This window comes from Hibiscus syriacus, unplaced genomic scaffold, assembly GCF_006381635.1.
Source record: "Hibiscus syriacus cultivar Baekdansim isolate YM2019G1 unplaced genomic scaffold, ASM638163v2 tig00110023_pilon, whole genome shotgun sequence".
Lineage (NCBI taxonomy): Eukaryota > Viridiplantae > Streptophyta > Magnoliopsida > Malvales > Malvaceae > Hibiscus > Hibiscus syriacus.
The window spans coordinates 50,751-76,055 of record NW_024062570.1 but is presented as its reverse complement, the minus strand read 5'-3'; the positions used below and the strand labels follow the sequence as shown (position 1 = coordinate 76,055).

Here is a 25,305-nt window from a genome sequence, read left to right as displayed (position 1 = left end):
TAAGGAAGACTCAAAGAAAAACAAATGTTAAAGAATAAAGACCCAGACTTTATATTGCTCCAATAAGGGATGGTAAATAAGGAATGGATAGTATCTTAGAATAACCAAGGAAGAACCAGTGCTATAAAGAGCAACGACCCAGCCTTACAAATCGTTCTAAGGGGTGGTAACAAGGAATTTGACCCACTATCTATATAGAGATAGGAACCATAATTATCATAATGAAAGGAATTGATGCCACAAGTAACAAGTTACTTGTTTGGTCGATAAAAAGTCACAAGGACTTAAACAAGAGAATAATCTCACTTAATTCATCATAATGAGCTCCGATATAATGCAATATGAAAGCCTATTTATAGGACTTAGAAGTGTTTGGCCGAATTCTTCAAGTTGTTGCTAAGTGGAGACAAGCATCTTGCTTTGTTGGCATGCACATGGGCTGTTTTGTAGTGCAATTTCGTGTAGGATGTGCAGCAGCAATTTGGGCGTGTATTGTCTTCATTTTAAGCTTAATTTGAGTATATAATTAACAAAACAAGGGCTGGTGGTGTTGAGTTGTCATTTGTGCACTTCCAGCCGAAATTCCCCCCACAAGCTGCCCCACAATCTACCATGAGTTGTTGGTGAGTTGTCATGTTTCCTTAATGCTCCAACAAGCTTCCAATTGTGTGTAATGCTCAAATAAACCTTGCTGCCATGTTTGTGAGCTGGATGTGCCATCTAAGTGCTTCACTATACTGTCCTAACAAGTGCATGTTCTCCCTTAAGGCCTCTCAAGCATAAGTCCATTGAAGGAGATGAATAGCTACAAATGCCGTACTTATTTCCAGCTTGCAATGTTATCAGTAATATGGCCATATCTGGAGCTCCACATATCAGATTGATTTTATTCAAAGTGCGTTGGAAATTTAAGAGATAATGAAAAAAAATGTTAAGAAGACTTTATCACCCAAATATGCTTGGAACAAGTCCATAAATGGTGATTAATATGGGTGACGTGATCTGTCAACTGGATAAAATAGGTGCACTGCCATATCCTTTACATTTAACATGAAAATGTATGCATAAATGAGTAAATATATTATAAAATAAGGAAGAACTCCCTTATAATCAACAAGGTAGAACGTCCATGATGTGTTAAAATAATGGATAAAACTGGTGCTAGTCAGGATCACATCATTCTCCTCTTCTTTTGGGCGATTTGTCCTCAAATCGAAGGGTGACCTATCTTTAGTGTATTTTTTTGTTTTTGTTTATGTTGCACGTTGCTTCTTCCACCAAGACTCTGGTTACTATATGATACGATCCAACCTAGCATTCCTCGGAAGACAATGTTGTACCTTTGATTTGTTTCGATCTAGGAAGGAAGCAAAACAACCTGCATAAGATAAAGGTAACAAACGGATAGATTAAATGGTAAACGGGATGGTAAATGGTCGTTTAAGAGATGGTAGCGGAATACTTTATTGTGGTTATGATATAGAAACGAAATAACAGAATGGTAAATATGATAATATCTTAAGGAAGACTCAAAGAAGAACCAATGTTAAAGAACAAAGACCCAGACTTTATATTGCTCCAATAAGGGATGGTAAATAAGGAATGGATAGTATCTTAGAATAACCAAGGAAGAACCAGTGCTATAAAGAGCAAAGACCCAGCCTTACAAATCGTTCTAAGGGGTGGTAACAAGGAATTTGACCCACTATCTATATAGAGATAGGAACCATAATTATCATAATGAAAGGAATTGATGCCACAAGTAACAAGTTACTTGTTTGGTCGATAAAAAGTCACAAGGACTTAAACAAGAGAATAATCTCACTTAATTCATCATAATGAGCTCCGATATAATGCAATATGAAAGCCTATTTATAGGACTTAGAAGTGTTTGGCCGAATTCTTCAAGTTGTTGCTAAGTGGAGACAAGCATCTTGCTTTGTTGGCATGCACATGGGCTGTTTCGTAGTGCAATTTCGTGTAGGATGTGCAGCATCAATTTGGGCGTGTATTGTCTTCATTTCAAGCTTAATTTGAGTAGATAATTAACAAAACAAGGGCTGGTGGTGTTGAGTTGTCATTTTTGCACTTCCAGCCGAAATTCCCTCCACAAGCTGCCCCACAATCTGCCATGAGTTGTTGGTGGGTTGTCATGTTTCCTTAATGCTCCAACAAGCTGCCAATTGTGTTTAATGCTCCAATAAACCTTGCTGCCATTTTTTTGAGCTGGATGTGTCTTCTAAGTGCTCCACTAGACTATCCTAACATGTGGCATGTTCTCCGTTAAGGCCTCTCAAGCATAAGTCCATTGAAGGAGATGAATAGCTACAAATCCCGTACTTATTTCCAGCTTGCAATGTCTTCAGTAATTTGGTCATATCTCGAGATTCACATATCAGATTGATTTGATTCAAAGTGCTTTGAAAAGCTAAGAGATAGTGAAACAAATGTTAAGAATACTTTATCACCCAAATATGATTGGAACATGTCCATCAATGGAGATCAATATGGGTGACGTGATCTGTCCACCGGATAAAACAAGTGCACTGCCATATCCTTTACATTTAACATGAAAATGTATGCATAAATGAGTAAATATATTATAAAATAAGGAAGAACTCCCTTATAATCAACAAGGTAGAACGTCCATGATGTGATAAAATAATGGATAAAATTGGTGCTAGTCAGGATCACATCATTATCCCCTTCTTTTGGGCGATTTGTCCTCAAATCGAAGAGTGACTTCTCTTTAGTTATTTTTTTTTTGTTTTTTTTATGTTAAACGTTGCTTCTTCCACCAAGGCTTTGATACCATATGATACGATTCGATCTGCCTTATCGATTGATTGTGGATCTAGGAAGGAAATAAAACAACCTACATAAGATAAAGGTAACAAACAGATAGATTAAATGATAAACGGGATGGTAAATGGTCGTTTAAGAGATGGTAGCAGAAGACTTGGTTGTGGTAATGATATAGATAACGAAAATATGGGGTGGCAAAAAATGATAGTATCTCAGAATAACCAAGAAAGAACCAATGCTATAAGGAGCAAAGACCCAGTCTTACAAATCGTTCTAAGGGGTGGTAAATAGGACTTTGACCCGCTATCTATAAAGAGATAAGAACCATAAGTATAAAGGTGAAAAAGGAATGACGCCACAAGCATAAGCTTGATAAGTCGGGTTTGACGCCACAAGTAACAAGTTACTTGATAAGTCGATAAAAGTCACAAAGGACTCAGTAAGAGAAAAATCTCAAGTTTAATTTCAAATTCAAAGTTCTTTATTACAATGCAATATGAAAACTATTTATAGGACTTGAAACATATAAGGACGTTTTACACTTATGCATGGTCGTATGTTCCCTTGTGCATGACCGAAGGTTCCATTATGATTGGCTAAGTAGTGCTACTTGATGTGGTACATAATTTTACATAAATTGATCTCAATTCATGCATGAAATTCGATCAAATGTGGGAGTAGTGAGTGTTGGCCGGATTACTTCATGTTGGTGGAGCAAACACTTTGTTTTGTCTTGCTAGTGCCTTGTTACCTCACGCACATGGGCTGTTCCCTTAAGTACATTGGCATGTATGATTTTCAATGGCAATAACACGTGGAATGTCTTCATCTTTGCCAAAGAAAGTGGAAATATAATAAGGACAAGGCTAATGTATTTACAACCGATTCCACTATGCTAATACTCTGCCGAAGTGTTGCACGAATTGGTGAGCTGATTTGGGTGAGCTGGAAATGTGTTGATAATGCTCCATTATCCGTGCATCATGGGCATATTCTTAGTGTTCGCTTATTGCTCAATAAGCTGCCAAACTTTTGATACATGCACCAGAGTCCATAATACATGCTTCTTTGGACTAATGTTTCTACTCGAACCTATTAGAAGAACAAAGTCTCGAAGATTCAAAGCATATCTATTCGGTAAGCATAATGTGAATGAATTATTAAACTATTCTAATGTTGCTCCCTTTAATGTTTCAGATTCGAGGTCGAATCTTTTTGAAGAAAGGGAGGATGATACATGCATCACAAGGTTCACATCAAAGGAAGAAGTAATAACTCTTCCAAATGATCCACTCGTCCAAGCTTTGGAAAAGAAGATCAGAACAGCAGCGCACTTGAGACGACTTTTTGAATGGGATCCTGATATTATTTGGTCGACATGTCTTCTGGAGATACAACCTTCTGTCTCTTATCTTTCTAACGGTTCTTGAATCGCATCAATCCGATATCGTGAACTCAAGATATGGTCATTTTACTGAAGACGGTGCATGCAGGAAATCCTATACGGGATTAATACGTTATTTTGTAAATATTACGAATTTTCAATATTTATATTGATTATTTGTAATATAATTTAATATAGGATGATTAATTATCTTTTAGGATCAGATTTATTATTTTATTAGGAATTAAGGTTGGGTTAAAACAATATTTTTAGTTATTATTATTTTATTAGGAATTAGGGTTAAAACATGTTTAGTTTATTAATATTTTATTCTTTAGTTATTTAGGACCTTTAGAATTCAGCCCCTATATAAAGGAGGCTTCATTCAACTTTGTAAATCAGATTTCTTTGATTAATAATACAACGAGAGTTCGTTTTTGCAAGTGCTGATTGCCTTGTGCCTTCGAAGCTTCTTCTCCTTGAGTTCTTTCAAGTTCTTGTGAGGGAGATTAATCTTCACACTCCAATTTGCCTTTTCATCACGACTAGGAGGGTTGGTTAGAGCCATTTATCGTGTTTGCCTTTTCATTGCGACTAGGAGGGCTCGATAGGACACTTATCCATCTATTATCCACAAATCCATTCGCACCATCAATCGTCTTTACCGTTCACCTTCATAAGGGAGATATTTTGATTTCTTTATTATCTTATTTCATCTTCCGTTTATTTATCTTTTGTTATTTTATTCTAATCTTATTGCCTTGATTCCAGCACATAAAAGAAACTCTAAGAACCCTACTTGCTACCGCCACCTTCCCCTATTCGTTCCCTTTGTTCTTAATCGAGTCTAGAGCTTTCTAGGTTTGATTCTTCAACAAGAGCAACGTTCATCAATCCGCCACCGCTTCCCTATCAATTGGTATCAGATTTGGGCCGATTCTTGGAAAGAAGCAAGCAATTTTGCTTGTTCTTGCACACAAAATCGTCAAGGTACCCCAACGGAGCTAGTTCACAAAAGATTCAGCGTTTCAGGTTCTTTTTATTTAATTTTAATTTAGATTTAAATCCTTCTTGTTAGTTTGCTATTTTTTTTTCAAAAAACAAAAAAAAGGCAAAAAAAAAGGCAAAAAAACAAAAAAAGAGCCAAAAAAGCCAAAATTTCAAAAAAATTGCAAAAGAAGGTATTTAGGGCTGATTTTATCCATATATCATATTCATTCTAATATTAAACCCAAGTCCAAATTTCACCCCAATTGGAGTTCATTGGAGCCTTCAAATACATCATTCAAGTTTCATCGGCAGATTCGGTTTAGAATCTTGTCGAATTTCTTGAAAATATTACAGGAGGAATTTCGTGGTGAAAATTTCCAGATTGAAAATTCATATATTTAAGATCATTCAAACAAAAAATCAGAATTTTTGGAGATCAAAAACACCTTCGAACAAAGCGATCAAGAGAAACAGATTGTTTGAGGACTCACCGTTCAACAGAGTCTACTGGATACTACTGAAGGTATTTGGTTCTGAAATTTTACAGGTGGTTTCTTGACGCATCAAAAGACATTCAAGAATTTTTCCAGAATTTTTGACACCGGTAACCCCCTCAAAAACGTTGCTCAAATTGATCCAGCGTTTTCCAGGTTTCTGGGTTGGTTCTTTTTTTTCTTTGACTCTTAGTGCTTTAAGTTCTTTTGTTTTTCCTTGTTATTGTTCTTTTACATTATCTAACACATTATCTTCATTGTGTTAGTAGGACTAAAGAGTTTGCATACTTCTTCCTTCTTTGCATTCTCGTTCGCTTGGAGTCTAACCTTTGTTTGGCCTCTTAGAGCTTTTAGGTTTTCTTATCGCCTTTGCTAGTAATCAAACTCCGATACGAACTGTGAAAGACTACTTGGTAAAGTGAGTTTTAAAGAGTACAAGATCGGCTTACTTGCCTCTCGTTGTGTTACTTTCTTGGAGTGACTTGTGAGGTTTCTTGCTTTGTTGAATTTATTTATTTTTATTTTACTTTAAAATTTTCTTTTGAGTGTTATGATTTCAGAATGGGCGACACTAACAACAAGACACTTACGGCTATCTTAGCCACACTTGCCCGACTCACGACTCAAGTTGAAAGATTTGATGAAATCGTGAGAGAACGACAAGAACCACAACTGAATCTACCAAACCATAATCCAAGACCAAACAATGCTGAACTTTTGGTACCCGAGAAAGAACAACCACGTTTCCAAGCACCCAAACTCTTTACAAAACCAAAGTTCATGATCCCGTCTTTCAAAGGAGACAACGATCCAGACAGGTACATCGAATGGGAAGGAAAAGTTGATCTCATGTTCGCATACCATGACTACCCCCAAGCTAAACAAGTTCACCTGATCACCATACAATTTGAAGGATATGCTCGAACTTGGTGGATGCAAACAAGGAAAAAGATCCAGAACTTCCAAATTCCAACAATCACTTCTTGGACCGACCTCAAACAAACCATGAGGAACCGATTCCTACCGACACATTATACACGAGAAGTTAAACAACGACTACATCGACTTCGACAAGGTAGAAGTTCAGTTGAAGATTACTACAAGGAGATGCAGTCCTTACTCAATAGGACTAACATAACCGAAAAAGAAGAGGTCACCGTGTCAAGATTCATCGTCGGTTTAAACTCAAACATCATTGATCTTCTTGATCTACAAGGGTACAAAAACCTTGAAGACGCACTAAAGAAAGCAATGACAATCGAAGCACAAATCCAAAGGAGATCTAGATTCGGTGAACATTACCTAGGTACTTCATCCTCTTACCAAGGTAATCCTTCAAATCCTTCCTCATCTTCTACTCCAGCTTCTCTAAAAAAGCCAAGAGATGACAAACCTGACAAGGAGAAAGATCGACCAGCAAAGAATGACACACTTCCAGTCCCTAAAGATCAAATGATAATTTGTGAGGAGGTAGGGAAAGCAAAAAAAGAAAAAGTTGAGAAAGAGGCAAAAGCAAAAGAGGCCACTAGTTATAAAAGCCAAAAGAATAATGACCCATGGGAGGTGAGTGAACCTAAATGTGAGAAGAAAAGAGTGACTCAAAATCTATGTGTGAGCACAAAAGAATTGAGAGAGAACCTTATTTACAAACAACCTTGCATCCTTGTTCGCTTTAGGGAATCAATTGTTTCGATTTCTAACATTAACAAGGATTTGCCTAGTGTGTTTTCATCTCTTTTACAGGATTTTCGAGAAGTGTTAGGTGATCTACCTAACGAATTACCACTGAAAAGAGAAAAACAATGCCAAATCAATCTAATTCAAGGTTCCATCATACCTCGTCAAACATACAATCTCGAAGAAACCAAAGAGTTGGATTTGTTACAAAAAGGCTACATCCAGGAAAGCCTTAGTCGTGACGCCATCATAATGACGAAATATGATTTGAACAACTCTTCAGGCTTTATAGTTCATGCACAGAGAATCCATGTAAATGATGAGAAAGTAAAAGCAACACGAGACTGGACCACACCATCTTCCATCGCCAAGAGTTGTCGAATAGTGCTAGGTGACCCTCCTGGGGTTACCACCTGAAAGCCCTAATCACTATGCCATACCAATGAAGAGTCATGATTTACGAGAGTCCAAAGGTAAATATTTTATTACTCATTTTAATGACATTGTAACGTACTTCTTCTCCTTCTTACAAGGTAAGGCTCGTGAAGTTGTCATCCATACTAAACACAACTCCTTTAAGTGCGTAACATACCGAGGTAAGCAAACACAGTAGACGATACACTACCACGAAGGTATACTCTTACCTATCAAACTCATACTTCTATTCCGAGAATTGAACATATCAAAGATGTATATCACGATAACTCGGATATTTCTGATATTTCTACCCATACATTTAAAAGTGCTTTTAATGAGCTTTATCTTGTATATGAGTTTCCTTGCCAACTAAACAGGTTATACAGTCCACAAATCTCCTCATGGGAATCATTAATTCATGAACCACACTTAGGAGACTTAAGGGATTACGTTAACAAACCAGTTGACATGGTTTTTAAACACTCATTCTCGCCACACACGAATAAAACCATGGAGAAATTATCTGAAATAATCATACAGAAAGCCAACAGTGACCGGCGCCATGTTGAAATTCAACCAAAACATCAGATTACAAGACTTGTATGCAAAAGAGGATTTCAAGACTACAAGAAATCAGTTCCTACAAAGAAGAAACCTCGACTAAAATGCATAAAGACACATCACATTGATCCTGGTAAATGTTTCACAAGTTTTATTTCAACACATCTAATTCTCTTCCTTTTGGATTTTCAGATTCGAGGACGAATCCTTTTGAGGAGTGGGGGAATGATACATGCACCAGAGTCCATAATACATGCTTCTTTGGACTAATGTTTCTACTCGAACCTATTAGAAGAACAAAGTCTCGAAGATTCAAAGCATATCTATTCGGTAAGCATAATGTGAATGAATTATTAAACTATTCTAATGTTGCTCCCTTTAATGTTTCAGATTCGAGGTCGAATCTTTTTGAAGAAAGGGAGGATGATACATGCATCACAAGGTTCACATCAAAGGAAGAAGTAATAACTCTTCCAAATGATCCACTCGTCCAAGCTTTGGAAAAGAAGATCAGAACAGCAGCGCACTTGAGACGACTTTTTGAATGGGATCCTGATATTATTTGGTCTACATGTCTTCTGGAGATACAACCTTCTGTCTCTTATCTTTCTAACGGTTCTTGAATCGCATCAATCCGATATCGGGAACTCAAGATATGGTCATTTACTGAAGACGGTGCATGCAGGAAATCCTATACGGGATTAATACGTTATTTTGTAAATATTACGAATTTTCAATTTATATTGATTATTTGTAATATAATTTAATATAGGATGATTAATTATCTTTTAGGATCAGATTTATTATTTTATTAGGAATTAAGGTTGGGTTAAAACAATATTTTTAGTTATTATTTTATTAGGAATTAGGGTTAAAACATGTTTAGTTTATTAATATTTTATTCTTTAGTTATTTAGGACCTTTAGAATTCAGCCCCTATATAAAGGAGGCTTCATTCAACTTTGTAAATCAGATTTCTTTGATTAATAATACAACGAGAGTTCGTTTTTGCAAGTGCTGATTGCCTTGTGCCTTCGAAGCTTCTTCTCCTTGAGTTCTTTCAAGTTCTTGTGAGGGAGATTAATCTTCACACTCCAATTTGCCTTTTCATCACGACTAGGAGGGTTGGTTAGAGCCATTTATCGTGTTTGCCTTTTCATTGCGACTAGGAGGGCTCGATAGGACACTTATCCATCTATTATCCACAAATCCATTCGCACCATCAATCGTCTTTACCGTTCACCTTCATAAGGGAGATATTTTGATTTCTTTATTATCTTATTTCATCTTCCGTTTATTTATCTTTTGTTTATTTTATTCTAATCTTATTGCCTTGATTCCAGCACATAAAAGAAACTCTAAGAACCCTACTTGCTACCGCCACCTTCCCCTATTCGTTCCCTTTGTTCTTAATCGAGTCTAGAGCTTTCTAGGTTTGATTCTTCAACAAGAGCAATGTTCATCAATCCGCCACCGCTTCCCTATCAACTTTGATGAATTGTTTATGATGCCACTCATATGTTATTCTCCACTCATCCTTGTTTGCTGTGTAGGTTTGTGAAAATAATGCTACAATATGCTGCCACATATGTGCCATATTATAATAGCTTGTTGCCCTGTTTTGTGCCATGGAAAGGTGTTGAAAGAGCTCCACTAAAACCGTCCAGCATGGGGCTTATGCTCATTGTTCCTACATGTGCAAGAATAACAAGTATTGTAATGATAGTGGGCTGTTATAAACAATATTCTTGTTGTATCTCCTTGTTCTTGGTGAACCTTTGTTTCAATGTTTTTTTTAAACATCACGTGAAACCTAAGTACTTAAATGAGCTAATTGAATGATATGTATGCTTATTAAAATATGCAAAGATGATTGCAAAAATTGCACGGCACAAATGATATAGGAATGCAGAATAACACATGAAAATTATGAGTGTTATGATGAAAACAATAAGTTCACGAAAACATATATGCTAATATGATAAATGCCAATGAGCTAACAATTAATTTAAATTATGAATGCAAATGAACAACACAAATGCTAATGCAAACCAATAATAAGGTGCACGTGGTGATGATAAGTATGCTATATGATGCCCATGCAAACTTTACGTGAAATAATTAATATGCATGAATGAAAAACATGAATGATATGCAAAACTTATCCTAACATACTGAACATATTTAAATACTAATATGAGATAATTAACATGCACAACATAACAGGAGCTGATAAGTAAGTGAAAACATGCTTAATATGCAAACTAACTTATTCAATGAACTAGATACTTAAATGCAATGCATGTCTTGCAACTAATAAGACTCGTGCCAATTCAAGCAATGAATGTGATGTGATCCTGTCTAGCACCAACTTTCTGCATTACATACTCACATCATTAAAAATCCATCAAGCTCAATATAAGGGAGTTTTACCTTACTTTATATTATATTTACTCATTTATGCACTATATATTATTATGAGCATACATTTTCATATTAGACTATGCTTGAATTATCATAACATGTGCATTCATTCATTATGTCATATGGTTTGCATCATTGATTGATAATCATGCATATAATCTATAGTTATAATAATAATATTCATTCATTATCATATGATGCATGAGTTATTATTATAACCTATAGTTCACATCTTTATAATATGCACATTCTTATTACTTTATAATAATTCATATACTTAGCTTATATTATGCTTTCTTTTGTAGGTGCATGTTCGGCCATATGATGGGAGCTGACTTAAAGCTAGCATTGGAGTCCAAGAGCTATGGAAACTTAACTAGGACAACTTCGGGACAGCTCAAGAACATTTTGGGACAAAGTTGCCAGTTGACCCCCGAGCTCATAGCTCACTTGAGCTGGACTTTTCAGCTAGCTAGAGACTTCTTTTCAGCTGGAGAGTTGCACCATCATCTTTACCACATAGAGCACTACATATATGGTCTAGGTTGAATTTTTGTGAATTCGTACCTTTTCGCGAAGAGTTTCCAATCCGAGAAGTGCCCATTCACAAGGAGCTGTCCTAAGACTCATTGACATGTATTGCATCTATGGCCAGCTCATCTTCAGCTCAAACACATGGGAAGTAGCTCAAATGATGAAAGGTTGTCTTCCACAAATGTGACCTTTCATAAATAGTTGTTGCCCCATTGATGCCATGTCACCTAGATGCAAGTTTGATGCCAAGTCATGCCTAAGTTGCTGGTCAAATTCACCCATGTGAATGAATAGCCCACACATGTGCCATGCATGTGGATGAAATGGGCGCCAAAATGAAGAGGCTTCTAACCATTCGGCCAAAGCATCATCTTGTTTCAAATTGGCGCCAAGATGAAGAGACAAGGGAACCATTCGGCCAAAGACATCTCCCCTCATCCAAGCATCATTTATTTTCGTTTTAAGACATGTACTTTACCGAAAAGGCATATATCTATTCGGCCAAGCCTTTACAAATCTATAAATAGGCTTTGGCATTCATTTGTAAAGGGAACCGGATGTGATCACGCCCACATCAGATCCCGAAGTCATACCTCAAGGTCCCATTACCAGATCAAGGGCCAAACAATTCAGGGAAGTACTCTTAACTAAGTGCCTTGAGACTTTTGATTCATTTGATAACTTGACACCCTCCGACGTTAAGTTATATAATGTATCGACAGTTAATAATTTAGTTTGAACTTTCCATGCATATAGTTATATTTACATTGCATGCATACATTCGTGGAGTTCATCTCAACATAATTTTTATAGTTCATTTGCATGAACATCATTATTTACGTACTAAGCATTGAAGCATGTTGCATTCATTTTGCCATATAGCATTTCACGTGTAACTAAGGTTGTCCATGTTTGAATTTCATATAGCATATCACGTGTAGTTTATTTTTGCATGCAGTTTGTCATCCATCATTTTCACGTAAGAACACCCTTTGCCTCTAGAGATTCTCACGTGATAATCATGCCATTTAAATAAACAAAGAACTAAGGCTCTCACCAACATGCACGGCGGCACTTGTTTTTTGTTTATAGCAACACTAATACGTGTTTAATGGAACTTGTAGGGAACACAAAGTTCATGCCCCATGATGAACGGTTTTTTAAGGATTATTGAATATAATTCCAGCACAAACACGTCAAGTGGGCTATTAAAATATGGACAAACATTGGCAGCACATTCAATCACTTAAAGGAGTATGAGTGGATCATCCACTTATTCAACAATTCACGTGAACTTGAAAGTCATCAATTCCAGCTCCTTTACACGACATACAAGGATAAGTGGGGTAGCATCATAAACAATTCATAAAGTTCAATTAGCACTAAGGAAGCTTCACGTGCACTTGCTGTTTTGAATATTATTCACATAGCAAAAGAAGACAACCCATGTGTTTAAAGCATTTCTTGTCTAGTTGTCTCCACTTTGTCTTTATCTCCACTAGACATTCGGCTATGATTTTCACTCATCCTTTTGACCAGAATTCTTGCATCAAGTTGTGCTCAATACGTGTCCAATATTTCCACTTCAACAAAGCATCATACGAGACAAAACAAGAATCACTAAGTGGGGAAGGAATTCGGCTAGAAACCATGATTCACCGATATGGCTGAAAACAATCCCCAAAACACGCATGAAACTATGCCTTTGGAAGTTTGTTCAAGAATTATAAATTGAAGGCCACGTGAAGCAATATTCGGCCATGCAAAATTATATCATCCATGCATATTAGGTCCTATAAAGTGGACTTAGATTTTGTATTTTTTAAAAAACAACTTTTATGAATTAAATCTTTGTGAGTTAATCTCTCAAATCGTTTCTTCTTAGAACTATTTTCTTGACATTTCAAGACTGTTCTTGTTGTGTTAAGTTTGTGATACTTAGGGTTCTTAGATTATTATCTAACGGGTCCAAGTCCTTGAACATTGAACGTATAAGGTCTGGGTTTATACTCCTATAGTATAAGTTCTTCTTTGTTCCTTGTTATATCCAAATTACCATTATCCTAAATTCCATCACCACACCTATCAATTACCTATCCTATTCAATTTCGTTTATATCCATACCCGTATATCCACAACATCATCCTTACTATCAAGTAAGTTTGCTGCAGAGGGATTGCTTACTTCGTTCTAGATCCGGTACAATCGAAGAGGTCCTCAATCGACGGGCTGACTCATATCATATGGTAATCAGAGCAAAGGCGAACCAAGTAAGAAATTCATCTTGAAAATTAAAAAAAAAACAAATCCGAAAATTAAAAAAAATAAAAAGAAAAGAAAAGAAATTCTGGTCTTGAGCTAAAGAGAAATGCTATGATGTTGTATTCTTCAAAATAGAAATGCTTTGAGCTTTGATTCAATCCAAAACACAACATCTTTGATTGTATTGGTGACGGTTCCGTTGTAAGTATTTCTTTGTAGTAAGTTTACTAATCACTTTCATTTTTTTCTTTCTTTATTTTCCTTTGAATTTTAGCCTTCCTTTTCATTATTTTTCCAGTTGCCATTAACCTTTGTTGTTTCCTTTAAGCCAACACACTTGACAAATTTTTTTGAAAGATCGAATTTAGTTTGTAAAAGAACTGACTATGAAGGAACGAGTGGAAAAGGCACATTGAGTGTGTGAGATCAGAAGGGGAGACAGAAAAGAGCCATTAAAAGTTTCTCCCGAGTGAAACACGAGTGTTGAGCGATTGAGTGTCAATTCTGATTTCTTGGAGCGAAATTGTGAGAATCTTTGTGTGTATATTGTAAGTACCTATATACACTAATTATTTTCTTTGTGTGTTGTTTTGTTTTATTTGATTTAATATGACAGGTTCTAGTGATAACCAACCAGATGACCAACCACCAAATTTGCAAATGCAAGCCATTACACGTGAGATACAAAAAATGATAAGGGCTGAACTTGAGGCTCTACATTCTAGAATGGATAAGATTGAGGGAGAATCCCAAATGCATCATCATGAAGAGATAAATGATGAAAACGAAATTGAACAACCTCCAAGAACCAATCAGGGACATGGTCGTACACTTGATGATAATTTGACTAACATAAAAGTGGCGATTCCATCTTTTCAGGGATGAACAGATCCTGATGCATATTTGGCATGGGAGAGTAAAGTTGAGCATGTTTTCGAGTGTTATAATTACTCGGAACAAAAGAAGGTTCGTTTGGCAGGAATGGAGTTTGTTGATTACGCTCTCATTTGGTGGGATCAATTACTAATCAGTAGACGAAGAACCGGAGAAAGTCCAGTGAACACGTGGGCAGAAATGAAGCGAATCATGAGGAAACGGTTTGTTCCATTCCATTATCAACGTGATTTATTTCAAAAGCTACAAAACTTGAAATAGGGAAATCGAAGTGTTGAAGATTATTTCAAGGAAATGGAAATGGCCATGATGCGTGCAAATATGGAGGAAGATAAAGAAGCAACTATGGCACGTTTTCTTCCAGGGTTGAATTTTAAGATTGCTAACGTTGTTGAGTTACAGCATTATGTCGAGTTGGATGACATGGTGCATATGGCCATCAAAATTGAAAGACAACATGATGTAAGGTACTTGTACCTTTTCAAATGATTGTGGATCTAGGAAGGAAGCAAAACAACCTGCAAAGTGAATGGCTCAAAATAGAATGGTTAAGGGTGGTAGACGTATGGGTGAATTGGTAGGCTATTTAAATAATGAGTAATGGAAGTGGAAGATAGTTGATAAGGCTATGGTTATGGTTATGAAATAAAAGGATGGTTGTGAGGATAGTATCTTGAAGAAATCTCAAAGAAGAACCAATGCTATATAGAGCAGAGACCCAATCTTTATATTGTTTCTTCAAGGGATGGTGTTAAGTACTTTGACCCACTAGTTATATGAACTAGGAACCAGAAGTATCAAGATGAAAGGAAGGGGTTGACGCCACAAGTATAAAATACTTGATAAGTCGATAAAAAGTCACCAAGACTTAAGAAGAGAATAATCTCACTTTAATTGAATAAAAAGGTGTCGTACAAATGATGGAATGTTTTCCTATTTATAGGAAATGGAGAGACATGGCCGAATAAATACAAGATGATTCGGCCAGCCTATGTATCTCCCTATAAAGACATAATTTAAATGCTAAAAGAGAGGATGGTTCGGCCCTAGATGGAGGGAAATGATCCTTGGCCGAATAGTTCTTGTGTCTCCTCAAGTTGGCGCCAATTTGGATGGGAGATGATGCTTGGCCGAATAGGGAGAGGGCTCTTCATCTTGGTGCCTAAATGAGTTCACATGCAAGGTACATGGGGGCTGGTCATATGCACGGCACATGGGTGTTCTAGGAAGCCTTGTGGTGCACCCATGTGCATTGGATGATGGCTGGTCATGTGCTTCTTCTTAGGCGTGCATGTGTCTCCTCCAAGCTAGCTTGAGTGTTGAGCTAGCTAGCAAGCATGGGGCTGTTTGTGAATGATCTTCCTAGCCGAGTCCTTTTGAGCTCCATAACAGCATGTTCAGCTACATTCAGCTACCTTTGTCATCACTTTTAGCAACTCAGCTTCAAATAGTCCAACTAGCTAAGTTTAGCTAGCCTGAAGCTTCTCCAGCTGAATCGAGCTTCCCTTAGCATTCCATGAGCTACCTTGTACTTTATGAGCTGTTTGTGAGCTATATATGACGTCCAAATCATTCACCAAGCTACCTCAACGTGCATCACACTCCATTGTACCTATATGTGCAAGGAAACAAGGTAAGTTCACGATATTGAGTTAAAACGAGCTAAATACCTTGCTGCCATGTTTGTTTATGGTAATGTGAGCTAAGTATGATGGTCATGAGCTAAGTACATCATCTCCTAATATGTGTAAGATAATGTATAAAGCCTAAGAGTTAATATGAATGCAAATAAACTAATGAAATGCATTATAAGTATGCTGCCTTGATGTATATATAATAATCATGCTTAATATGATAATAAAACTATCCTAACATGCTTAACATATTAAAATAACAATGTGTAATATGGATTCATACTAAGTTACTTAACTAATATTCTTATCATAAAATGTATTATAATAGTATATATTATAAAGCTAATAATAAGTAAATTCAATATAAAGATGTTCAAAAGTACTCCCTTTGTAGATGAAAACGTGTTGATATCATCCCCCCTTCTTTAGGGCAATTTGTCCTCAAATCGAGTTCATTCTGTCCTTGCATAGCTTCACGCCTCTTTGCTAATAGAAAGTATTCTTTGAACGTTTGTGTTCTTCTATTAGGTACCTTTTCGTAAGATTTCCTTTTAGGTCTTTCTTTGGAATATGATTTACCAACAGATACCTTTTGGGAATGATCTTTATCTAAGGATATCCCTTTTGGAAGTGACCTTTTACGTGATTGGTCCTGAAAAGTGAGAAGAGAAAAGGTTTCATATGAAGGGTTACTTACCTTTTGAAGATTAAACCCATTGGTGAAGAGTTGCGACTTTAAGTCCCAAACATCACCATTGTTCGTAGAAGACCCTTCATTTTCCAGCATTGAACCATCATGTTTCTCTATGAAGAAGTTTGGTTTCTTATTTTATTCCTCTTCATTCTTTGTTGGGGTTTTGTCTTTGCGCCATGCTTGTACACTTTTTCTCATATGCAACTGATCTTGTTGCACTTCTTTGGGCGTTAAAGGCATCAAGGTCACCTTGCGTCCATCATGCTTAAAAGTGTATTGATTGTGAAAATAATCATGAATAGCCCTTTTATCATACTGCCATGGTCTCCCAAGTAAAATGTGGCTAGCATGCATAGGGACAATATCACAAAGCACCTCGTCCTTGTACCTACCAACTGAAAAAGGAATTAGAACCTGTTTGGTAACATTTAACTCACCTCCTTCATTGAGCCATTGGAGTTTATACGGAGTAGGATGCTTTGACGTTGCTAATCCAAGTTTTTCAACCATAAGAGTGCTGGCTACGTTTGTGCAACTTCCTCCATCGATGATCATCGTGCAAACCTTATCCTTGACATGGCACCTTGTATGAAAGATATTGTTTCTTTGAATATCCTCTTGGGATGTTTGTGATTGTAGGCACCTCTTTGAAACAAGCATTTCACCATGATCTGCATTTTCTTCCGTTTCTTCGTCTTGTATTATTTCAGGTTCCTCGTCAAAAATAGGCTCATCAGAATCTGATACAATGTCTCCATTGTCAAGTACCATCATGGCATTTCGGTTGGGACATTGACTAGCAACATGTCCTTTTCCAAAACACTTGAAACATTTGATGTCTCTTGATCTCTCGAAAGTGCTGGTTTGCTTTTCTTTACCCTTACTAGATTCGCCCATTTGTGCAGATTTGGGTATCTCTGCGTGATCCTTTGGTTGGATTGGAGTTTGTTTCCGGAAGGTAATAGGTTCTTGCTTCCATTTGGTGGCCGAATTTGGACTGCTCCTAGTGTAGGATTTCCTTTTGAGTTGTCTTTCAATTTTCATGGCCAACATGCACCATCTCTTCAATTTCTACATAATACTGAAGTTCAATAAGGTTAGAAATATCAATATTTAGACCAGATAAGAACCTTGCCATTGTTGCTTCTCTATCTTCATCCACATTGGCTCGGATCATGGAAATCTCCATCTCCTTGAAATAATCTTCAACGTTCTTGCTTCCTTGTTTCAGATTTTGTAACTTATGATAGAGATCTCGGTGATAGTGATTAGGAACAAACCTTTTTCTCATAAAGGCCTTCATTTCTTCCCAAGTTGTGATGGGGCGTTCACCATTTCGTCTTCTTGAACTCACCAACTGATCCCACCAAACTAAGGCATAGTCAACGAATTCCATAGCAGCAAGTCTAACCTTCTTTTGCTCCGTATAGTTTTGGCATTCAAAAATGTGTTCAATTTTGATTACCCAATCAAGATAGGCTTCTGGATCAGTTCGTCCTTGAAATGGAGGAATAGTCACTTTAATGTTGCTGAAGTTGTCATTTTGATTTCGATGAACATCTCTCCTTGCTACTGATGTTACTTCAGCTTCTTCCTCTTCTAAGTCTTCTTCCATTCTAGGGCGATTTACTCTCCGATTGCCAAGAGATACTTCTAATTGATCCAGACGATCTTGCAAAGGCTCCAATTATAATTTCAGCAATCTTGCCATTTCACGCATAACGGCTTGAGTCTGCAAATTAGGGGATTCTCTTTCTGGGGATTATCCTGAACTCCGAGACATGGTTAATAAATAAGAAAAGAATAAGATGTGTAAAAGACCTTATCAGAATATACTCTCACAAAGCCTCACGAGTCACTCCAAGAAAACTTGATGTCACTCAATCCGCTCGTGTTTGCACTCTAGGACTTTTATTGGCCTTTACTTGTCCTCTTCTGATCTCACACACGCTCCAGCCTTTTTCCCTTAATTCTCATGTCTCAAGTTCTAATGAACTTTTACTCAAGACTATATCGAGTAATTTCACTTGTTTGGCGTCGGCTGCAAATGGTTAGTAGGAATGGAAAGCAAATATAATTGAAAATGTGGCTTAGAAATTAGAAAGAAGAGAATGAAAGGGTTACTTACACAAGTCACTTCACAACCTTCTATCACCACAATCAATTTTAAAGGCTTACTTGAAAATGCTTGGTGATGAGAATTGTTGAAAAGTGCTTCCAACTTTTCTTTCTTTTCTTTGTTTTTTCTTCTTCTTTTTGAGTGCTTTGACTTTTGAGTCCTTCAATTTTCTTTGCTGATTTTTTTCTTTTTCTTTCACTTTGCACTTCACTTTTGCACTTCTTTTTGTATTTTTCTTTTTGTTGTTGTTGCACGTTGCTTCTTCCACCAAAGCTCTGATACCACTTGATGTAAGGTACTTGTACCTTTTCAAATGATTGTGGATCTAGGAAGGAAGCAAAACAACCTGCAAAGTGAATGGCTCAAAATAGAATGGTTAAGGGTGGTAGACGTATGGGTGAATTGGTAGGCTATTTAAATAATGAGTAATGGAAGCGGAAGATAGTTGATAAGGCTATGGTTATGGTGATGAAATAAAAGGATGGTTGTGAGGATAGTATCTTGAAGAAATCTCAAAGAAGAACCAATGCTATATAGAGCAGAGACCCAATCTTTATATTGTTTCTTCAAGGGATGGTGTTAAGTACTTTGACCCACTAGTTATATGAACTAGGAACCAGAAGTATCAAGATGAAAGGAAGGGGTTGACGCCACAAGTATAAAATACTTGATAAGTCGATAAAAAGTCACAAAGACTTAAGAAGAGAATAATCTCACTTTAATTGAATAAAAAGGTGTCGTACAAATGATGGAATGTTTTCCTATTTATAGGAAATGGAGAGACATGGCCGAATAAATACAAGATGATTCTACCAGCCTATGTATCTCCCTATAAAGACATAATTTAAATGCTAAAAGAGAGGATGGTTCGGCCCTAGATGGAGGGAAATGATCCTTGGCCGAATAGTTCTTGTGTCTCCTCAAGTTGGCGCCAATTTAGATGGGAGATGATGCTTGGCCGAATAGGGAGAGGGCTCTTCATCTTGGCGCCTAAATGAGTTCACATGCAAGGCACATGGGGGCTGGTATATGCACGGCACATGGGTGTTCTAGGAAGCCTTGTGGTGCACCCATGTGCATTGGATGATGGCTGGTCATGTGCTTCTTCTTAGGCGTGCATGTGTCTCCTCCAAGCTAGCTTGAGTGTTGAGCTAGCTAGCAAGCATGGGGCTGTTTGTGAATGATCTTCCTAGCCGAGTCCTTTTGAGCTCCATAACAGCATGTTCAGCTACATTCAGCTACCTTTGTCATCAGTTTTAGCAACTCAGCTTCAAATAGTCCAACTAGCTAAGTTTAGCTAGCCTGAAGCTTCTCCAGCTGAATCGAGCTTCCCTTAGCATTCCATGAGTTGCCTTGTACTTTGTGAGCTGTTTGTGAACTATATATGACATCCAAATCATTCACCAAGCTACCTCAACGTGCATCACACTCTATTGTACCTATATGTGCAAGGAAACAAGGTAAGTTCATGATATTGAGCTAAAACGAGCTAAATACCTTGCTGCCATGTTTGTTTATGGTAATGTGAGCTAAGTATGATGGTCATGAGCTAAGTACATCATCTCCTAATATGTGTAAGATAATGTATAAAGCCTAAGAGTTAATATGAATGTAAATAAACTAATGAAATGCATTATAAGTATGTTGCCTTGATGTATATATAATAATCATGCTTAATATGATAATAAAACTATCATAACATGCTTAACATATTAAAATAACAATGTGTAATATGGATTCATACTAAGTTACTTAACTAATATTCTTATCATAAAATGTATTATAATAGCATATATTATAAAGCTAATAATAAGTAAATTCAATATAAAGATGTTCAAAAGTACTCCCTTTGTAGATGAAAACGTGTTGATATCACAACAGCGTAGAAAGTCTTCTTACCGAGGTAATACTCCTTCTAAAGTTTCCTTTAATCCATCTGTTACTCCTAACAATGCTAGGAAGCAAGCACCATTTAAGATTAAGGAAAAAGCAGAGACGAGTAGTCCAAAACCTCTCGTTTTTGAAAATGGACGTGGAAAGCAACAGATACAAACAGTACGCACAAGGGACATCCAATGTTTCAAATGCCTTGGTAGAGGGCATATTGCAAGTCAGTGTCCTAACCGAAGGACAATGATGAAATGTATGAATGGGGAAATAGAGTCCGAATCTGACAATGATGAGCAAGACACCCCTTTGATGGATGATGATGAGGATGACGATCAAATACAGACTTATGCAACCGGAGAAGCACTTGTGGTTAAAAGGAGCTTGAATGCACAACCAATCTGAGATGAGCAACAACACGAGAACATCTTTTACATAAGATGTCTTGTGAATGACAAGGTATGTGTTGTAATTATTGATAGCGGTAGTTCTACTAACGTTGCAAGTACTGTTATGGTTGATAAGCTAGGTCTGAAGACGACAAAGCACCCCAACCCATACAAACTACAGTGGTTAAATGATGCTGGAGAGTTAAGGGTCACCAAACAAGTTCTTGTCCCATTTTCCATTGGAAAATACAAGGATGAAGTGATGTGTGACGTTGTGTCGATGGATGCCACTCTCTTATTGTTGGGACGTCCATGGCAGTTTGACAAGAAGGTAATGCATGATGGGTTCACCAATAGGTATTCGTTCATGAATGCAGGAAAACAAATCACTTTAGCCCCTTTGTCGCCAAGTCAAGTACAAGAAGATCAAGTTCGTCTGAAAAAGAACAGCGAAGAAGCAAAGGGGAAGAAGAAGATAAACGTTTATGCGAGCAGAAAAGAAATCAGGAAGTGTCTTTCCTCTCAACAATCTTTAATCGTTTTAATGCATAAAGATCATTGTTTGTTGGCTGAAATTCCCCCTGATTTGCCTATGTCTATTACATCTCTTTTGCAAGATTTTGAAGATGTGTTTCCTGAAGAAATCCCAGATGGATTACCACCAATTAGAGGGATTGAACATCAAATTGATTTCATCCCTGGAGCTACCATTCCAAATAGACCAGCCTACCGGAGTAATCCTGATGAAACAAAGGAGTTACAGAAACAAGTCAAAGAGCTGTTGGACAAAGGATACATTCGAGAAAGTTTAAGCCCTTGTGCTGTACCAGTTTGTTGGTACCAAAAAAAGATGGAACTTGGAGAATGTGTGTGGATTGTAGAGCTGTAAACCAGATCACTATCAAATATAGGCATCCTATACCTCGATTGGATGATATGCTTGATGAACATAGTGGAGCCAGCATCTTCTCCAAAATTGATTTGAAAAGTGGCTATCATCAGATTAGGATGAGGGAAGGAGATGAGTGAAAACCCGCATTTAAGATGAAACAAGGTTTGTATGAATGGTTAGTCATGCCTTTTGGCTTAACTAACGCTCCTAGTACCTTTATGCGTCTAATGAATCATGTCCTTCGGCCTTACATCGGTAAGTTTTGTGTTGTTTACTTTGATGATATCCTAATTTACAGTAAATCCTTGAGCGAACATGCTAAACATTTAAGGATTATTCTAAGCACTTTAAGAGGAGAGCATTTATATGCTAATCTCAAGAAGTGTGCTTTTTGTACTAACCAAGTTACCTTCTTAGGTTTCATTGTTAGTTCACATGGACTAGCAGTTGATCCAGAAAAGATTAAGGCAATTCAAGAATGGCCAGAACCGGTCAACGTAAGTCAAGTTCGAAGCTTTCATGGATTAGCCAGTTTTTACAGAAGGTTTGTACCAAACTTCAGTTCAATTGCCGCCCCCTTAACCGGGATTATCAAGAAGAATTCAAACTTCTGTTGGGGCAAAGAACAAGGTGAAGCCTTCAAGGAACTTAAGGATTATCTGACAAAGGCTCCCCTATTAGCCTTGCCAAACTTTGATAAGACATTTGAAGTTGAATGTGACGCCTCTGGGATTGGGATTGGTGCTGTTTTGAGTCAAGAAGGAAAACCAATCGTTTACTTTAGCAAAAAGCTAAATGGTGCAACCTTGAACTATCCCGTCTATGGCAAAGAGATGTACGCTCTCATTCGAACATTAGAGACTTGGCAGCACTACTTATTGCCAAGGGAATTCGTGATACACACTGATCATGAAGCGTTAAAGCATATCAAGGGACAACACAAGCTCAACAAGAGACATGCCAAATGGGTCGAGTTTCTTGAATCATTCCCCTATGTCATCCTGATATAGTCACGTCTACACCAGATCCGGAGGTCATGCCACACGGTCCCATTACTAGGTCAAGGGCCAAACAATTCAGGGAAGTTCTCTTAACTAAGTGTCTTGAAGCTTTTGAATCATTTGATAACTTAACACTCTCTCATGTTATGTTATATAATGTTTTAATAGCTAAAGAATAACTTAGTATGAACACATCTTACACATTGTTATTTTTAATATGTTAAGCATGTTAGGATAGTTTTATTATCATATTAAGCATGATTATTATATATACATCAAGGCAGCATACTTATAATGCATTTCATTAGTTTATTTGCATTCATATTAACTCTTAGGCTTTATACATTATCTTACACATATTAGGAGATGATGTACTTAGCTCATGATCATCATACTTAGCTCATATTACCATAAACAAACATGGCAGCAAGGTATTTAGCTCGTTTTAGCTCAATATCATGAACTTACCTTGTTTCCTTGCACATATAGGTACAATGGAGTGTGATGCACGTTGAGGTAGCTTGGTGAATGATTTGGACGTCATATATAGCTCACAAACCACTCACAAAGTACAAGGCAGCTCATGGAATGCTAAGGGAAGCTCGATTCAGCTGGAGAAGCTTCAGGCTAGCTAAACTTAGCTAGTTGGACTATTTGAAGCTGAGTTGCTAAAAGTGATGACAAAGGTAGCTGAATGTAGCTGAACATGCTGTTATGGAGCTCAAAAGGACTCGGCTAGGAAGATCATTCACAAACAGCCCCATGCTTGCTAGCTAGCTCAACACTCAAGCTAGCTTGGAGGAGACACATGCATGCCTAAGAAGAAGCACATTACCAGCCATCATCCAATGCACATGGGTGCACCACAAGGCTTCCTAGAACACCCATGTGCCGTGCATATGACCAGCCCCCATGTGCCTTGCATGTGAACTCATTTAGGCGCCAAGATGAAGAGCCCTCTCCCTATTCGGCCAAGCATCATCTCCCATCCAAATTGGCGCCAACTTGAGGAGACACAAGAACTATTCACCCAAGGATCATTTCCCTCCATCTAGGGCCGAACCATCCTCTCTTTTAGCATTTAAATTATGTCTTTATAGGGAGATACATAGGCTGGCCGAATCATCTTGTATTTATTCGGCCATGTCTCTCAATTTCCTATAAATAGGAAAACATTCCATCATTTGTAACTACACCTTTTTATTCAATTAAAGTGAGATTATTCTCTTCTTAAGTCTTGGTGACTTTTTATCGACTTATCAAGTATTTTATACTTGTGGCATCAAACCCTTCCTTTCATCTTGATACTTCTGGTTCCTAGTTCATATAACTAGTGGGTCAAAGTACTTAACACCATCCCTTGAAGAAACAATATAAAGATTGGGTCTCTGCTCTATATAGCATTGGTTCTTCTTTGAGATTTCTTCAAGATACTATCCTCACAACCATCCTTTTATTTCATCACCATAACCATAGCCTTATCAACTATCTTCTGCTTCCATTACTCATTATTTAAATAGCCTACAAATTCACCCATACGTCTACCACCCTTAACCATTATATTTTGAGCCATTCACTTTGCAGGTTGTTTTGCTTCCTTCCTAGATCCACAATCATTTGAAAAGGTACAAGTACCTTACATCAAGCGGTAATCAGAGCTTTGGTGGAAGAAGCAACGTGCAACAACAACAAAAAGAAAAAAATACAAAAAGAAGTGCAAAAGTGAAGTGCAAAGTGAAAGAAAAAGAAAAAATCAGCAAAGAAAATTGAAGGACTCAAAAGTCAAAGCACTCAAAAAGAAGAAAAAAAAAACAAAGAAAAGAAAGAAAAGTTGGAAGCACTTATCAACAATTCTCATCACCAAGCATTTTCAAGTAAGCCTTTAAAATTGATTGTGGTGATAGAAGGTTGTGAAGTGACTTGTGTAAGTAACCCTTTCATCCTCTTCTTTCTAATTTCTAAGCCACCTTTTCAATTATATTTGCTTTCCATTCCTACTAACCATTTGCAGCCGACACCAAACAAGTGAAATTACTCGATATAGTCTTGAGTAAAAGTTCATTAGAACTTGAGACAAGAGAATTGAGGGAAAAAGACTGGAGCGTGTGTGAGATCAGAAGAGGACAAGTAAAAGCCAATAAAAGTCCTAGAGTGCAAACATGAGCGGATTGAGTGACATCAAGTTTTCTTGGAGTGACTCGTGAGGCTTTGTGAGAGTATATTCTGGTAAGGTCTTTTACACATCTT

General features: G+C 37.2%; 1 protein-coding gene across 1 annotated transcript; it reads left to right on the top strand.

Moving 5' to 3' along the window:
- The first annotated feature begins 21,022 nt into the window (after positions 1-21,022).
- Positions 21,023-23,039, top strand: LOC120213526. The gene is made up of 4 exons (XM_039211638.1): positions 21,023-21,148; positions 21,236-22,050; positions 22,356-22,892; positions 22,973-23,039. Exons 1-4 carry the CDS (start codon positions 21,023-21,025, stop codon positions 23,037-23,039), a joined length of 1,545 nt encoding a protein of 514 aa, XP_039067569.1.
- Positions 23,040-25,305: the final 2,266 nt, after the last annotated feature.

Bases quoted from the DNA above. Each gene is read 5' to 3' on its own strand.
- LOC120213526 (XM_039211638.1), top strand. From the start codon at position 21,023: ATGATGAAATGTATGAATGGGGAAATAGAGTCCGAATCTGACAATGAT. The intron at 21,149-21,235 runs GTTAAAAGGAGC...GTGAATGACAAG, and splicing joins CAACCGGAGAAGCACTTGTG to GTATGTGTTGTAATTATTGA. The intron at 22,893-22,972 runs GTACGCTCTCAT...CTGATCATGAAG, and splicing joins CCCGTCTATGGCAAAGAGAT to CGTTAAAGCATATCAAGGGA.